General features: G+C 50.8%; 1 protein-coding gene across 1 annotated transcript in view; it reads left to right on the top strand.

Annotated features, from left to right (window-relative positions):
• The first annotated feature begins 1,047 nt into the window (after window positions 1–1,047).
• Window positions 1,048–17,705, top strand: part of CDHR5 (cadherin related family member 5) — a 44,923-nt gene continuing 28,265 nt past the window's right edge. Inside the window, exon 1 of the mRNA XM_075281290.1 lies at window positions 1,048–1,171. Coding sequence (XP_075137391.1) covers window positions 1,111–1,171 — 61 coding nt within the window. The 5' untranslated portion in view covers window positions 1,048–1,110. The remainder of the gene's footprint in view (window positions 1,172–17,705) is intronic.

The raw sequence follows: 17,705 nt of genomic DNA, 5'->3' as shown, positions 1-17,705 counted from the left end.
CCCTTTAAATCCAGAATGTTGTCTGAATTGTTCCGGGCAGGCCCTCGATCAGTATGAAGCATGTCTCGATCTTGTACATTCCCAATGTTGGTGCATACTGGTAGACTCACTTGGGTATGAATACAGCTTTTTCTTCAACTCTACCCACAAGTGTTCGATTGGGTTGATGGATGGGGACTGGGGGGCAATCCAGCACCTCTACCTCATTGAATAATTTCTTCGCTAATCTCAATGTGTTTCAAATTGTTGTCCTTTTCATACTCATAGTACTGGAGTGTATGAAGTAACTCGATCCATACATATAGCTCAGCATAGAGACCACCATTGATCCAGTTCAAGCATCCAACGTGTTTGGATGTGAAACAACCCCATATCATCAGCTTCCAGTTCCTTCAATGTCTTGATCCGTTAACCCCTTTTTCTCTCTTGTTTCCAGACCCATTTACACCAATCAGAGCTCAGTCTATTAACTTTTGTCTCATCGCTCAAAATCTCCCATTTCCAATCTTCAACTTTTTGCAAACTCAAGCCAACACTGATTATGACGATATTGAAGTTGAGGCTTCTTCACCTTTTTTCGGACCACCATTCCAGACTTGTATAAAGTGTGTCACGCTGTACCATTTCATATTCTTCCAACTATCATGGCGCTCACATGATGCGTTTTGGCAATTTTTTGGGCCGAGAGACTACTATCGATGAGCTGGATGATGGTTTTTTTTGGGGGAAACCTTCTTCATGGATGATCCTCGATTTGAGCCGGTGACCTATTGGGGAATGTGAGAACAGGGTGTTATTCGTTGTACACAAGAATGTAACCTGAAAGTCAAAAGTTCAGACCAATGTTACCCTTTTGCCTGTCAGTGTACATCCTTTGACGTTGATAGAGTCACAGCTGAGGGTTGTGCGTTGAATAAGCAATGAGATATATCCTTATCGTCAAGGCCATAAATAAGTGAACGAATAACAGGGAAGGAATCAAAGGTTAATGATGGATAATATTCTCCGTGTTCAGTCTGTGTAGAGTCCTTTGCATTAAAGAAACCGCCCAAGTCTCTACTCACCCAGGAACAGGCTCATCTGTTTGGAAACTGGACTGTCCTATCTAAAATGGGGCCCCTATTGGCCCTATGTATTCTCTTTTTGATCCCGGTGGGATGTTTCTCACAAGGTAAGGTCTATGACTTCTTATGTTTCAAATGTTGTGTCTTAGAAAATACAAAGTATGGAATTAAATAATACTTCAATATGGCAGGGAGACTGAAGTATTTTAAGGAGAACCAAATGTACGTATACTAAAGATGTTGAGAGTAGATGTTCTCTGGCGTTTGACGATATTATTAATCATCTTAGTGGTGGCGTCTGTTGTCTTGATAGGCCACCAATGGATACAACCATGGAGGTAGGAACTTTCTATGGTCTGAAGCTTGTCAGAGACCCAACCAGGTTTCCTTATTGTGGTTATCAGGTAGAGACACCAACATGTATGAGATATATTAGGGGCCGTTTGACACTGATGTGGGGGCAGATTCCACACCAATTCTGTCTCCCATTATTTCCTGTCCAGCTCGTTCATACCATGGATGCCGCAGCTTCTACAGTCACGGAGTCCACAGCTTGAGACTCCCTGCTCTTATCTGGACCTAACCAGCAGCAAGTAGCCGTAACGGAATATCAGTGCCCTGTATTGGCATCCTGACACGGGTGGAAATTTACATCATTTTCCACCAGGTGAACAGCCCCTTATAGGGTGACCATGGGCTACACACCAGCCTCCCGGATGACAACATGCTCCACCGTAAGCAATGTGTTTTCCCATCTGGTTGTATATCCTATATAAGGTTTCATCATCTAACCATATGTCCATCTATTCTGGAGGCTTAGGCTCTTATCTCTTTTATTCTTCCGCACTCAATATTCAGAATGAAGATATATATTAACTTTATTAAGCACTTTATTTACAACTTGAGCCCAGTCCAACTTCCAGTGTAGTAGTAATATCTCACCACGAGCTGCCAGAAGTGTTTTACTGATACCCCCCCTACTAGGGACAGCTTCAAATTCAATAACCTAAATTGCTCAAGTGTGGGACAGAACCACCACCTACCGGATTGTCCCCATTCTTCACAGTCTTTCCAACACAAAGCCGTCTTCTCCCCCCAGTTGCCAATCAGTCTTGTCAAATAATAAAACCATCTAACCTGAGCAGGTGCGTAACTTGGGGGGCTGCCATTGCACTGGTGAGCCAGGAGCCTTAGGGGCCCAGTATTGGGATTGCAGCTTCCATCTGGCCCATAAACCAAGGAGACCCCCAGATTACCCAAACCACACTAAGGGGGATTAAACTCCTTAGCACCCATAACCATCACTATCAAGAAGTCGCTGTAGGGATGAGGTAGGGGCCCAGACAAAAGATTGCACCGGGGCTCACAAGACTTTAGTTATGCCACTGAACCAGAGGTAAACATGGATGAACTTTAGAGATGAGCGAACACTAAAATGTTCGAGGTTCGAAATTCGATTCGAACAGCCGCTCAATGTTCGTGTGTTCGAACGGGTTTCGAACCCCATTATAGTCTATGGGGAACAGATACTCGTTAAGGGGGAAACCCAAATCCGTGTCTGGAGGGTCACCAAGTCCACTATGACACCCCAGGAAATGATGCCAACACCTCTGGAATGACACTGGGACAGCAGGGGAAGCATGTCTGGGGGCATCTAACACACCAAAGACCCTCTATTACCCCAACATCACAGCCTAACAACTACACACTTTACACACTCAATACCACCTCTCTGACAGTAGGAAAAAGTGTATTTGGCACTTGCAGTGAGGAGAGCTTGTCACCAGCAGTGAATTTGGCCCTTGTAGTAAGTTGAGGTTGGCACCAACATTTGTTTTGAAAATCAGGGTGGATTGAGCCTCTAACCAGCAGAGTTTGGGCAAATTCATGGTGGAGGGAGCCTCTAAACAGCCCAGTTTGGGCAAATTCATGGTGGAGGGAGCCTCTAAAAACCCCAGTTTGGACCAATTCATGGTGGAGGGAGCCTCTAACCAGCCCAGTTTGGGCAAATTCATGGTGGAGGGAGCCTCTAACCAGCCCAGTTTGGGCAAATTCATGGTGGAGGGAGCCTCTAACCAGCCCAGTTTGGACCAATTAATGGTGGAGGGAGCCTCTAACCAGCCCAGTTTGGACCAATTAATGGTGGAGGGAGCCTCTAACCACCCCAGTTTGGACCAATTCATGGTGGAGGGAGCCTCTAAACAGCCAAGTTTGGACCAATTCATGGTGGAGGGAGCCTCTAAAAACCCCAGTTTGGACCAATTCATGGTGGAGGGAGCCTCTAACCAGCCCAGTTTGGGCAAATTCATGGTGGAGGGAGCCTCTAAACAGCCCAGTTTGGACCAATTCATGGTGGAGGGAGCCTCTAACCAGCCCAGTTTGGACCAATTAATGGTGGAGGGAGCCTCTAACCAGCCCAGTTTGGACCAATTAATGGTGGAGGGAGCCTCTAACCAGCCCAGTTTGGACCAATTAATGGTGGAGGGAGCCTCTAACCAGCCCAGTTTGGACCAATTAATGGTGGAGGGAGCCTCTAACCACCCCAGTTTGGACCAATTCATGGTGGAGGGAGCCTCTAAACAGCCAAGTTTGGACCAATTCATGGTGGAGGGAGCCTCTAAAAACCCCAGTTTGGACCAATTCATGGTGGAGGGAGCCTCTAACCAGCCCAGTTTGGGCAAATTCATGGTGGAGGGAGCCTCTAACCAGCCCAGTTTGGACCAATTAATGGTGGAGGGAGCCGCTAAACAGCCCAGTTTGGGCAAATTCATGGTGGAGGGAGCCTCTAAACAGCCCAGTTTGGACCAATTCATGGTGGAGGGAGCCTCTAAAAAACCCAGTTTGGACCAATTCATGGTGGAGGGAGCCTCTAAACAGCCCAGTTTGGGCAAATTCATGGTGGAGGGAGCCTCTAAACAGCCCAGTTTGGGCAAATTCATGGTGGAGGGAGCCTCTAACCAGCCCAGTTTGGACCAATTAATGGTGGAGGGAGCCTCTAAACAGCCAAGTTTTGGGAAATTCATGGTGGAGGGAGCCTCTAACCAGCCCAGTTTGGACCAATTCATGGTGGAGGGAGCCTCTAAACAGCCCAGTTTGGGCAAATTCATGGTGGAGGGAGCCTCTAAAAAACCCAGTTTGGACCAATTCATGGTGGAGGGAGCCTCTAACCAGCCCAGTTTGGACCAATTAATGGTGGAGGGAGCCTCTAAACAGCCAAGTTTGGACCAATTCATGGTGGAGGGAGCCTCTAAAACCCCCAGTTTGGACCAATTCATGGTGGAGGGAGCCTCTAACCAGCCCAGTTTGGGCAAATTCATGGTGGAGGGAGCCTCTAAACAGCCCAGTTTGGGCAAATTCATGGTGGAGGGAGCCTCTAACCAGCCCAGTTTGGACCAATTAATGGTGGAGGGAGCCTCTAACCAGCCCAGTTTGGACCAATTAATGGTGGAGGGAGCCGCTAAACAGCCCAGTTTGGGCAAATTCATGGTGGAGGGAGCCTCTAAACAGCCCAGTTTGGACCAATTCATGGTGGAGGGAGCCTCTAAAAAACCCAGTTTGGACCAATTCATGGTGAAGGGAGCCTCTAAACAGCCCAGTTTGGGCAAATTCATGGTGGAGGGAGCCTCTAAACAGCCCAGTTTGGGCAAATTCATGGTGGAGGGAGCCTCTAACCAGCCCAGTTTGGACCAATTAATGGTGGAGGGAGCCTCTAAACAGCCAAGTTTTGGGAAATTCATGGTGGAGGGAGCCTCTAACCAGCCCAGTTTGGACCAATTCATGGTGGAGGGAGCCTCTAAACAGCCCAGTTTGGGCAAATTCATGGTGGAGGGAGCCTCTAAAAAACCCAGTTTGGACCAATTCATGGTGGAGGGAGCCTCTAACCAGCCCAGTTTGGACCAATTAATGGTGGAGGGAGCCTCTAAACAGCCAAGTTTGGACCAATTCATGGTGGAGGGAGCCTCTAAAAACCCCAGTTTGGACCAATTCATGGTGGAGGGAGCCTCTAACCAGCCCAGTTTGGGCAAATTCATGGTGGAGGGAGCCTCTAAACAGCCCAGTTTGGGCAAATTCATGGTGGAGGGAGCCTCTAACCAGCCCAGTTTGGACCAATTAATGGTGGAGGGAGCCTCTAACCAGCCCAGTTTGGACCAATTAATGGTGGAGGGAGCCTCTAACCACCCCAGTTTGGACCAATTCATGGTGGAGGGAGCCTCTAAACAGCCAAGTTTGGACCAATTCATGGTGGAGGGAGCCTCTAAAAACCCCAGTTTGGACCAATTCATGGTGGAGGGAGCCTCTAACCAGCCCAGTTTGGGCAAATTCATGGTGGAGGGAGCCTCTAAACAGCCCAGTTTGGGCAAATTCATGGTGGAGGGAGCCTCTAACCAGCCCAGTTTGGACCAATTAATGGTGGAGGGAGCCGCTAAACAGCCCAGTTTGGGCAAATTCATGGTGGAGGGAGCCTCTAAACAGCCCAGTTTGGGCAAATTCATGGTGGAGGGAGCCTCTAACCAGCCCAGTTTGGACCAATTAATGGTGGAGGGAGCCTCTAAACAGCCAAGTTTTGGGAAATTCATGGTGGAGGGAGCCTCTAACCAGCCCAGTTTGGACCAATTCATGGTGGAGGGAGCCTCTAAACAGCCCAGTTTGGGCAAATTCATGGTGGAGGGAGCCTCTAAAAAACCCAGTTTGGACCAATTCATGGTGGAGGGAGCCTCTAACCAGCCCAGTTTGGACCAATTAATGGTGGAGGGAGCCTCTAAACAGCCAAGTTTGGACCAATTCATGGTGGAGGGAGCCTCTAAAACCCCCAGTTTGGACCAATTCATGGTGGAGGGAGCCTCTAACCAGCCCAGTTTGGGCAAATTCATGGTGGAGGGAGCCTCTAAACAGCCCAGTTTGGGCAAATTCATGGTGGAGGGAGCCTCTAACCAGCCCAGTTTGGACCAATTAATGGTGGAGGGAGCCTCTAACCAGCCCAGTTTGGACCAATTAATGGTGGAGGGAGCCGCTAAACAGCCCAGTTTGGGCAAATTCATGGTGGAGGGAGCCTCTAAACAGCCCAGTTTGGACCAATTCATGGTGGAGGGAGCCTCTAAAAAACCCAGTTTGGACCAATTCATGGTGAAGGGAGCCTCTAAACAGCCCAGTTTGGGCAAATTCATGGTGGAGGGAGCCTCTAAACAGCCCAGTTTGGGCAAATTCATGGTGGAGGGAGCCTCTAACCAGCCCAGTTTGGACCAATTAATGGTGGAGGGAGCCTCTAAACAGCCAAGTTTTGGGAAATTCATGGTGGAGGGAGCCTCTAACCAGCCCAGTTTGGACCAATTCATGGTGGAGGGAGCCTCTAAACAGCCCAGTTTGGGCAAATTCATGGTGGAGGGAGCCTCTAAAAAACCCAGTTTGGACCAATTCATGGTGGAGGGAGCCTCTAACCAGCCCAGTTTGGACCAATTAATGGTGGAGGGAGCCTCTAAACAGCCAAGTTTGGACCAATTCATGGTGGAGGGAGCCTCTAAAAACCCCAGTTTGGACCAATTCATGGTGGAGGGAGCCTCTAACCAGCCCAGTTTGGGCAAATTCATGGTGGAGGGAGCCTCTAAACAGCCCAGTTTGGGCAAATTCATGGTGGAGGGAGCCTCTAACCAGCCCAGTTTGGACCAATTAATGGTGGAGGGAGCCTCTAACCAGCCCAGTTTGGACCAATTAATGGTGGAGGGAGCCTCTAACCACCCCAGTTTGGACCAATTCATGGTGGAGGGAGCCTCTAAACAGCCAAGTTTGGACCAATTCATGGTGGAGGGAGCCTCTAAAAACCCCAGTTTGGACCAATTCATGGTGGAGGGAGCCTCTAACCAGCCCAGTTTGGGCAAATTCATGGTGGAGGGAGCCTCTAAACAGCCCAGTTTGGGCAAATTCATGGTGGAGGGAGCCTCTAACCAGCCCAGTTTGGACCAATTAATGGTGGAGGGAGCCGCTAAACAGCCCAGTTTGGGCAAATTCATGGTGGAGGGAGCCTCTAAACAGCCCAGTTTGGGCAAATTCATGGTGGAGGGAGCCTCTAACCAGCCCAGTTTGGACCAATTAATGGTGGAGGGAGCCTCTAAACAGCCAAGTTTTGGGAAATTCATGGTGGAGGGAGCCTCTAACCAGCCCAGTTTGGACCAATTCATGGTGGAGGGAGCCTCTAAACAGCCCAGTTTGGGCAAATTCATGGTGGAGGGAGCCTCTAAAAAACCCAGTTTGGACCAATTCATGGTGGAGGGAGCCTCTAACCAGCCCAGTTTGGACCAATTAATGGTGGAGGGAGCCTCTAACCACCCCAGTTTGGACCAATTCATGGTGGAGGGAGCCTCTAAACAGCCAAGTTTGGACCAATTCATGGTGGAGGGAGCCTCTAAAAACCCCAGTTTGGACCAATTCATGGTGGAGGGAGCCTCTAACCAGCCCAGTTTGGGCAAATTCATGGTGGAGGGAGCCTCTAAACAGCCCAGTTTGGGCAAATTCATGGTGGAGGGAGCCTCTAACCAGCCCAGTTTGGACCAATTAATGGTGGAGGGAGCCGCTAAACAGCCCAGTTTGGGCAAATTCATGGTGGAGGGAGCCTCTAAACAGCCCAGTTTGGGCAAATTCATGGTGGAGGGAGCCTCTAACCAGCCCAGTTTGGACCAATTAATGGTGGAGGGAGCCTCTAAACAGCCAAGTTTTGGGAAATTCATGGTGGAGGGAGCCTCTAACCAGCCCAGTTTGGACCAATTCATGGTGGAGGGAGCCTCTAAACAGCCCAGTTTGGGCAAATTCATGGTGGAGGGAGCCTCTAAAAAACCCAGTTTGGACCAATTCATGGTGGAGGGAGCCTCTAACCAGCCCAGTTTGGACCAATTAATGGTGGAGGGAGCCTCTAAACAGCCAAGTTTGGACCAATTCATGGTGGAGGGAGCCTCTAAAAACCCCAGTTTGGACCAATTCATGGTGGAGGGAGCCTCTAACCAGCCCAGTTTGGACCAATTAATGGTGGAGGGAGCCTCTAACCAGCCCAGTTTGGACCAATTAATGGTGGAGGGAGCCTCTAACCACCCCAGTTTGGACCAATTCATGGTGGAGGGAGCCTCTAAACAGCCCAGTTTGGACCAATTCATGGTGGAGGGAGCCTCTAAAAACCCCAGTTTGGACCAATTCATGGTGGAGGGAGCCTCTAACCAGCCCAGTTTGGGCAAATTCATGGTGGAGGGAGCCTCTAAACAGCCCAGTTTGGACCAATTCATGGTGGAGGGAGCCTCTAACCAGCCCAGTTTGGACCAATTAATGGTGGAGGGAGCCTCTAACCAGCCCAGTTTGGACCAATTAATGGTGGAGGGAGCCTCTAACCAGCCCAGTTTGGACCAATTAATGGTGGAGGGAGCCTCTAACCAGCCCAGTTTGGACCAATTAATGGTGGAGGGAGCCTCTAACCACCCCAGTTTGGACCAATTCATGGTGGAGGGAGCCTCTAAACAGCCAAGTTTGGACCAATTCATGGTGGAGGGAGCCTCTAAAAACCCCAGTTTGGACCAATTCATGGTGGAGGGAGCCTCTAACCAGCCCAGTTTGGGCAAATTCATGGTGGAGGGAGCCTCTAACCAGCCCAGTTTGGACCAATTAATGGTGGAGGGAGCCGCTAAACAGCCCAGTTTGGGCAAATTCATGGTGGAGGGAGCCTCTAAACAGCCCAGTTTGGACCAATTCATGGTGGAGGGAGCCTCTAAAAAACCCAGTTTGGACCAATTCATAGTGGAGGGAGCCTCTAAACAGCCCAGTTTGGGCAAATTCATGGTGGAGGGAGCCTCTAAACAGCCCAGTTTGGGCAAATTCATGGTGGAGGGAGCCTCTAACCAGCCCAGTTTGGACCAATTAATGGTGGAGGGAGCCTCTAAACAGCCAAGTTTTGGGAAATTCATGGTGGAGGGAGCCTCTAACCAGCCCAGTTTGGACCAATTCATGGTGGAGGGAGCCTCTAAACAGCCCAGTTTGGGCAAATTCATGGTGGAGGGAGCCTCTAAAAAACCCAGTTTGGACCAATTCATGGTGGAGGGAGCCTCTAACCAGCCCAGTTTGGACCAATTAATGGTGGAGGGAGCCTCTAAACAGCCAAGTTTGGACCAATTCATGGTGGAGGGAGCCTCTAAAACCCCCAGTTTGGACCAATTCATGGTGGAGGGAGCCTCTAACCAGCCCAGTTTGGGCAAATTCATGGTGGAGGGAGCCTCTAAACAGCCCAGTTTGGGCAAATTCATGGTGGAGGGAGCCTCTAACCAGCCCAGTTTGGACCAATTAATGGTGGAGGGAGCCTCTAACCAGCCCAGTTTGGACCAATTAATGGTGGAGGGAGCCGCTAAACAGCCCAGTTTGGGCAAATTCATGGTGGAGGGAGCCTCTAAACAGCCCAGTTTGGACCAATTCATGGTGGAGGGAGCCTCTAAAAAACCCAGTTTGGACCAATTCATGGTGAAGGGAGCCTCTAAACAGCCCAGTTTGGGCAAATTCATGGTGGAGGGAGCCTCTAAACAGCCCAGTTTGGGCAAATTCATGGTGGAGGGAGCCTCTAACCAGCCCAGTTTGGACCAATTAATGGTGGAGGGAGCCTCTAAACAGCCAAGTTTTGGGAAATTCATGGTGGAGGGAGCCTCTAACCAGCCCAGTTTGGACCAATTCATGGTGGAGGGAGCCTCTAAACAGCCCAGTTTGGGCAAATTCATGGTGGAGGGAGCCTCTAAAAAACCCAGTTTGGACCAATTCATGGTGGAGGGAGCCTCTAACCAGCCCAGTTTGGACCAATTAATGGTGGAGGGAGCCTCTAAACAGCCAAGTTTGGACCAATTCATGGTGGAGGGAGCCTCTAAAAACCCCAGTTTGGACCAATTCATGGTGGAGGGAGCCTCTAACCAGCCCAGTTTGGGCAAATTCATGGTGGAGGGAGCCTCTAAACAGCCCAGTTTGGGCAAATTCATGGTGGAGGGAGCCTCTAACCAGCCCAGTTTGGACCAATTAATGGTGGAGGGAGCCTCTAACCAGCCCAGTTTGGACCAATTAATGGTGGAGGGAGCCTCTAACCACCCCAGTTTGGACCAATTCATGGTGGAGGGAGCCTCTAAACAGCCAAGTTTGGACCAATTCATGGTGGAGGGAGCCTCTAAAAACCCCAGTTTGGACCAATTCATGGTGGAGGGAGCCTCTAACCAGCCCAGTTTGGGCAAATTCATGGTGGAGGGAGCCTCTAAACAGCCCAGTTTGGGCAAATTCATGGTGGAGGGAGCCTCTAACCAGCCCAGTTTGGACCAATTAATGGTGGAGGGAGCCGCTAAACAGCCCAGTTTGGGCAAATTCATGGTGGAGGGAGCCTGTAAACAGCCCAGTTTGGGCAAATTCATGGTGGAGGGAGCCTCTAACCAGCCCAGTTTGGACCAATTAATGGTGGAGGGAGCTTCTAAACAGCCAAGTTTTGGGAAATTCATGGTGGAGGGAGCCTCTAACCAGCCCAGTTTGGACCAATTCATGGTGGAGGGAGCCTCTAAACAGCCCAGTTTGGGCAAATTCATGGTGGAGGGAGCCTCTAAAAAACCCAGTTTGGACCAATTCATGGTGGAGGGAGCCTCTAACCAGCCCAGTTTGGACCAATTAATGGTGGAGGGAGCCTCTAAACAGCCAAGTTTGGACCAATTCATGGTGGAGGGAGCCTCTAAAACCCCCAGTTTGGACCAATTCATGGTGGAGGGAGCCTCTAACCAGCCCAGTTTGGGCAAATTCATGGTGGAGGGAGCCTCTAAACAGCCCAGTTTGGGCAAATTCATGGTGGAGGGAGCCTCTAACCAGCCCAGTTTGGACCAATTAATGGTGGAGGGAGCCTCTAACCAGCCCAGTTTGGACCAATTAATGGTGGAGGGAGCCGCTAAACAGCCCAGTTTGGGCAAATTCATGGTGGAGGGAGCCTCTAAACAGCCCAGTTTGGACCAATTCATGGTGGAGGGAGCCTCTAAAAAACCCAGTTTGGACCAATTCATGGTGAAGGGAGCCTCTAAACAGCCCAGTTTGGGCAAATTCATGGTGGAGGGAGCCTCTAAACAGCCCAGTTTGGGCAAATTCATGGTGGAGGGAGCCTCTAACCAGCCCAGTTTGGACCAATTAATGGTGGAGGGAGCCTCTAAACAGCCAAGTTTTGGGAAATTCATGGTGGAGGGAGCCTCTAACCAGCCCAGTTTGGACCAATTCATGGTGGAGGGAGCCTCTAAACAGCCCAGTTTGGGCAAATTCATGGTGGAGGGAGCCTCTAAAAAACCCAGTTTGGACCAATTCATGGTGGAGGGAGCCTCTAACCAGCCCAGTTTGGACCAATTAATGGTGGAGGGAGCCTCTAAACAGCCAAGTTTGGACCAATTCATGGTGGAGGGAGCCTCTAAAAACCCCAGTTTGGACCAATTCATGGTGGAGGGAGCCTCTAACCAGCCCAGTTTGGGCAAATTCATGGTGGAGGGAGCCTCTAAACAGCCCAGTTTGGGCAAATTCATGGTGGAGGGAGCCTCTAACCAGCCCAGTTTGGACCAATTAATGGTGGAGGGAGCCTCTAACCAGCCCAGTTTGGACCAATTAATGGTGGAGGGAGCCTCTAACCACCCCAGTTTGGACCAATTCATGGTGGAGGGAGCCTCTAAACAGCCAAGTTTGGACCAATTCATGGTGGAGGGAGCCTCTAAAAACCCCAGTTTGGACCAATTCATGGTGGAGGGAGCCTCTAACCAGCCCAGTTTGGGCAAATTCATGGTGGAGGGAGCCTCTAAACAGCCCAGTTTGGGCAAATTCATGGTGGAGGGAGCCTCTAACCAGCCCAGTTTGGACCAATTAATGGTGGAGGGAGCCGCTAAACAGCCCAGTTTGGGCAAATTCATGGTGGAGGGAGCCTCTAAACAGCCCAGTTTGGGCAAATTCATGGTGGAGGGAGCCTCTAACCAGCCCAGTTTGGACCAATTAATGGTGGAGGGAGCCTCTAAACAGCCAAGTTTTGGGAAATTCATGGTGGAGGGAGCCTCTAACCAGCCCAGTTTGGACCAATTCATGGTGGAGGGAGCCTCTAAACAGCCCAGTTTGGGCAAATTCATGGTGGAGGGAGCCTCTAAAAAACCCAGTTTGGACCAATTCATGGTGGAGGGAGCCTCTAACCAGCCCAGTTTGGACCAATTAATGGTGGAGGGAGCCTCTAACCACCCCAGTTTGGACCAATTCATGGTGGAGGGAGCCTCTAAACAGCCAAGTTTGGACCAATTCATGGTGGAGGGAGCCTCTAAAAACCCCAGTTTGGACCAATTCATGGTGGAGGGAGCCTCTAACCAGCCCAGTTTGGGCAAATTCATGGTGGAGGGAGCCTCTAAACAGCCCAGTTTGGGCAAATTCATGGTGGAGGGAGCCTCTAACCAGCCCAGTTTGGACCAATTAATGGTGGAGGGAGCCGCTAAACAGCCCAGTTTGGGCAAATTCATGGTGGAGGGAGCCTCTAAACAGCCCAGTTTGGGCAAATTCATGGTGGAGGGAGCCTCTAACCAGCCCAGTTTGGACCAATTAATGGTGGAGGGAGCCTCTAAACAGCCAAGTTTTGGGAAATTCATGGTGGAGGGAGCCTCTAACCAGCCCAGTTTGGACCAATTCATGGTGGAGGGAGCCTCTAAACAGCCCAGTTTGGGCAAATTCATGGTGGAGGGAGCCTCTAAAAAACCCAGTTTGGACCAATTCATGGTGGAGGGAGCCTCTAACCAGCCCAGTTTGGACCAATTAATGGTGGAGGGAGCCTCTAAACAGCCAAGTTTGGACCAATTCATGGTGGAGGGAGCCTCTAAAAACCCCAGTTTGGACCAATTCATGGTGGAGGGAGCCTCTAACCAGCCCAGTTTGGACCAATTAATGGTGGAGGGAGCCTCTAACCAGCCCAGTTTGGACCAATTAATGGTGGAGGGAGCCTCTAACCACCCCAGTTTGGACCAATTCATGGTGGAGGGAGCCTCTAAACAGCCCAGTTTGGACCAATTCATGGTGGAGGGAGCCTCTAAAAACCCCAGTTTGGACCAATTCATGGTGGAGGGAGCCTCTAACCAGCCCAGTTTGGGCAAATTCATGGTGGAGGGAGACTCTAAACAGCCCAGTTTGGACCAATTCATGGTGGAGGGAGCCTCTAACCAGCCCAGTTTGGACCAATTAATGGTGGAGGGAGCCTCTAACCAGCCCAGTTTGGACCAATTAATGGTGGAGGGAGCCTCTAACCAGCCCAGTTTGGACCAATTAATGGTGGAGGGAGCCTCTAACCAGCCCAGTTTGGACCAATTAATGGTGGAGGGAGCCTCTAACCACCCCAGTTTGGACCAATTCATGGTGGAGGGAGCCTCTAAACAGCCAAGTTTGGACCAATTCATGGTGGAGGGAGCCTCTAAAAACCCCAGTTTGGACCAATTCATGGTGGAGGGAGCCTCTAACCAGCCCAGTTTGGGCAAATTCATGGTGGAGGGAGCCTCTAACCAGCCCAGTTTGGACCAATTAATGGTGGAGGGAGCCGCTAAACAGCCCAGTTTGGGCAAATTCATGGTGGAGGGAGCCTCTAAACAGCCCAGTTTGGACCAATTCATGGTGGAGGGAGCCTCTAAAAAACCCAGTTTGGACCAATTCATAGTGGAGGGAGCCTCTAAACAGCCCAGTTTGGGCAAATTCATGGTGGAGGGAGCCTCTAAACAGCCCAGTTTGGGCAAATTCATGGTGGAGGGAGCCTCTAACCAGCCCAGTTTGGACCAATTAATGGTGGAGGGAGCCTCTAAACAGCCAAGTTTTGGGAAATTCATGGTGGAGGGAGCCTCTAACCAGCCCAGTTTGGACCAATTCATGGTGGAGGGAGCCTCTAAACAGCCCAGTTTGGGCAAATTCATGGTGGAGGGAGCCTCTAAAAAACCCAGTTTGGACCAATTCATGGTGGAGGGAGCCTCTAACCAGCCCAGTTTGGACCAATTAATGGTGGAGGGAGCCTCTAAACAGCCAAGTTTGGACCAATTCATGGTGGAGGGAGCCTCTAAAACCCCCAGTTTGGACCAATTCATGGTGGAGGGAGCCTCTAACCAGCCCAGTTTGGGCAAATTCATGGTGGAGGGAGCCTCTAAACAGCCCAGTTTGGGCAAATTCATGGTGGAGGGAGCCTCTAACCAGCCCAGTTTGGACCAATTAATGGTGGAGGGAGCCTCTAACCAGCCCAGTTTGGACCAATTAATGGTGGAGGGAGCCGCTAAACAGCCCAGTTTGGGCAAATTCATGGTGGAGGGAGCCTCTAAACAGCCCAGTTTGGACCAATTCATGGTGGAGGGAGCCTCTAAAAAACCCAGTTTGGACCAATTCATGGTGAAGGGAGCCTCTAAACAGCCCAGTTTGGGCAAATTCATGGTGGAGGGAGCCTCTAAACAGCCCAGTTTGGGCAAATTCATGGTGGAGGGAGCCTCTAACCAGCCCAGTTTGGACCAATTAATGGTGGAGGGAGCCTCTAAACAGCCAAGTTTTGGGAAATTCATGGTGGAGGGAGCCTCTAACCAGCCCAGTTTGGACCAATTCATGGTGGAGGGAGCCTCTAAACAGCCCAGTTTGGGCAAATTCATGGTGGAGGGAGCCTCTAAAAAACCCAGTTTGGACCAATTCATGGTGGAGGGAGCCTCTAACCAGCCCAGTTTGGACCAATTAATGGTGGAGGGAGCCTCTAAACAGCCAAGTTTGGACCAATTCATGGTGGAGGGAGCCTCTAAAAACCCCAGTTTGGACCAATTCATGGTGGAGGGAGCCTCTAACCAGCCCAGTTTGGGCAAATTCATGGTGGAGGGAGCCTCTAAACAGCCCAGTTTGGGCAAATTCATGGTGGAGGGAGCCTCTAACCAGCCCAGTTTGGACCAATTAATGGTGGAGGGAGCCTCTAACCAGCCCAGTTTGGACCAATTAATGGTGGAGGGAGCCTCTAACCACCCCAGTTTGGACCAATTCATGGTGGAGGGAGCCTCTAAACAGCCAAGTTTGGACCAATTCATGGTGGAGGGAGCCTCTAAAAACCCCAGTTTGGACCAATTCATGGTGGAGGGAGCCTCTAACCAGCCCAGTTTGGGCAAATTCATGGTGGAGGGAGCCTCTAAACAGCCCAGTTTGGGCAAATTCATGGTGGAGGGAGCCTCTAACCAGCCCAGTTTGGACCAATTAATGGTGGAGGGAGCCGCTAAACAGCCCAGTTTGGGCAAATTCATGGTGGAGGGAGCCTCTAAACAGCCCAGTTTGGGCAAATTCATGGTGGAGGGAGCCTCTAACCAGCCCAGTTTGGACCAATTAATGGTGGAGGGAGCCTCTAAACAGCCAAGTTTTGGGAAATTCATGGTGGAGGGAGCCTCTAACCAGCCCAGTTTGGACCAATTCATGGTGGAGGGAGCCTCTAAACAGCCCAGTTTGGGCAAATTCATGGTGGAGGGAGCCTCTAAAAAACCCAGTTTGGACCAATTCATGGTGGAGGGAGCCTCTAACCAGCCCAGTTTGGACCAATTAATGGTGGAGGGAGCCTCTAACCACCCCAGTTTGGACCAATTCATGGTGGAGGGAGCCTCTAAACAGCCAAGTTTGGACCAATTCATGGTGGAGGGAGCCTCTAAAAACCCCAGTTTGGACCAATTCATGGTGGAGGGAGCCTCTAACCAGCCCAGTTTGGGCAAATTTATGGTGGAGGGAGCCTCTAAACAGCCCAGTTTGGGCAAATTCATGGTGGAGGGAGCCTCTAACCAGCCCAGTTTGGACCAATTAATGGTGGAGGGAGCCGCTAAACAGCCCAGTTTGGGCAAATTCATGGTGGAGGGAGCCTCTAAACAGCCCAGTTTGGGCAAATTCATGGTGGAGGGAGCCTCTAACCAGCCCAGTTTGGACCAATTAATGGTGGAGGGAGCCTCTAAACAGCCAAGTTTTGGGAAATTCATGGTGGAGGGAGCCTCTAACCAGCCCAGTTTGGACCAATTCATGGTGGAGGGAGCCTCTAAACAGCCCAGTTTGGGCAAATTCATGGTGGAGGGAGCCTCTAAAAAACCCAGTTTGGACCAATTCATGGTGGAGGGAGCCTCTAACCAGCCCAGTTTGGACCAATTAATGGTGGAGGGAGCCTCTAAACAGCCAAGTTTGGACCAATTCATGGTGGAGGGAGCCTCTAAAAACCCCAGTTTGGACCAATTCATGGTGGAGGGAGCCTCTAACCAGCCCAGTTTGGACCAATTAATGGTGGAGGGAGCCTCTAACCAGCCCAGTTTGGACCAATTAATGGTGGAGGGAGCCTCTAACCACCCCAGTTTGGACCAATTCATGGTGGAGGGAGCCTCTAAACAGCCAAGTTTGGACCAATTCATGGTGGAGGGAGCCTCTAAAAACCCCAGTTTGGACCAATTCATGGTGGAGGGAGCCTCTAAACAGCCCAGTTTGGGCAAATTCATGGTGGAGGGAGCCTCTAACCAGCAGAGTTGTGGGAAAGCAGGGTGGAGGGAGCCTCTAACCAGCAGAGTTGGTGGAAATCAGGGTGGAGGGAGCCTCTAACCAGCAGAGTTGGGGGAAATCATGTTGGAGGGAGCCTAGTATTAGCAGAATTGTGCAACGCTTATGGTGGATGAGTATGAGGATGCGGAGGAATTGGAGAGGTTGAGTACAGACATGGAGTTTCATGTTGGGGTGCTTTACACAGGTGGGCACAAAAATGAAGGCTCTATCCAGTGGTGGTTCATTTTTATCAAAGTGAGCCGGTCGGCACTCTCAGCTGACAGACGGGTGCGCTTGTCAGTGATGATGCCACCGGCTGCACTGAACACCCTCTCAGATAGGACGCTGGCGGCAGGACAGGACAGCACCTCCAAGGCATATAGGGCAAGTTCAAGCCACAGGTCCAACTTCGACACCCAATACGTGTAGGGCGCAGAGGGGTCGGAGAGGACAGGGCTGTGGTCGGAAAGGTATTCCCGCAACATGCGCCTATACTTCTCACGCCTGGTGACACTAGGACCCTCCGTGGCGGCACTTTGGCGAGGGGGTGCCATCAAGGTGTCCCAGACCTTAGACAGTGTGCCCCTCGTTTGTGTGGACCGGTGAGAACTTGGTTGCCTACTGGAGGAACTGCCCTCCCTGCCGCCAACGTCACATGCTGGAAACATCTCCATCATATTCTGCACCAATTGCCTGTGGCAAGCATTGATGCGATTGGCCCTCCCCTCTACCGGAATAAAAGATGAGATGTTGTTTTTATACCGGGGGTCAAGGATAGCAAAGATCCAGTACTGGTTGTCCTCCATGATTTTGACAATACGCTTGTCGGTTGTAAAGCACCCCAACATGAACTCAGCCATGTCTGCCACAGTGTTAGTTGGCATGACTCCTCTGGCCCCACCGGAAAGTTCAATCTCCATTTCCTCCTCATCCTCCATGTCTACCCATCCGCGCTGCAACAATGGGACGATTCGAAGTTGCCCGGAAGCCTCCTGTATCACCATCACATCATCGGACAACTCTTCTTCCTCCTCCTCCTCCTCCTCCTCCTCCTCCTCCATTAAACGCAGTGAAGCGGACAGATGTGTGGACCTACTCTCCAGC

The sequence above is a fragment of the Leptodactylus fuscus genome, chromosome 7, assembly GCF_031893055.1.
Source record: "Leptodactylus fuscus isolate aLepFus1 chromosome 7, aLepFus1.hap2, whole genome shotgun sequence".
Lineage (NCBI taxonomy): Eukaryota > Metazoa > Chordata > Amphibia > Anura > Leptodactylidae > Leptodactylus > Leptodactylus fuscus.
Note: the sequence above shows the minus strand (reverse complement) of the source record. Positions and strands in the feature narration are given on the sequence as shown.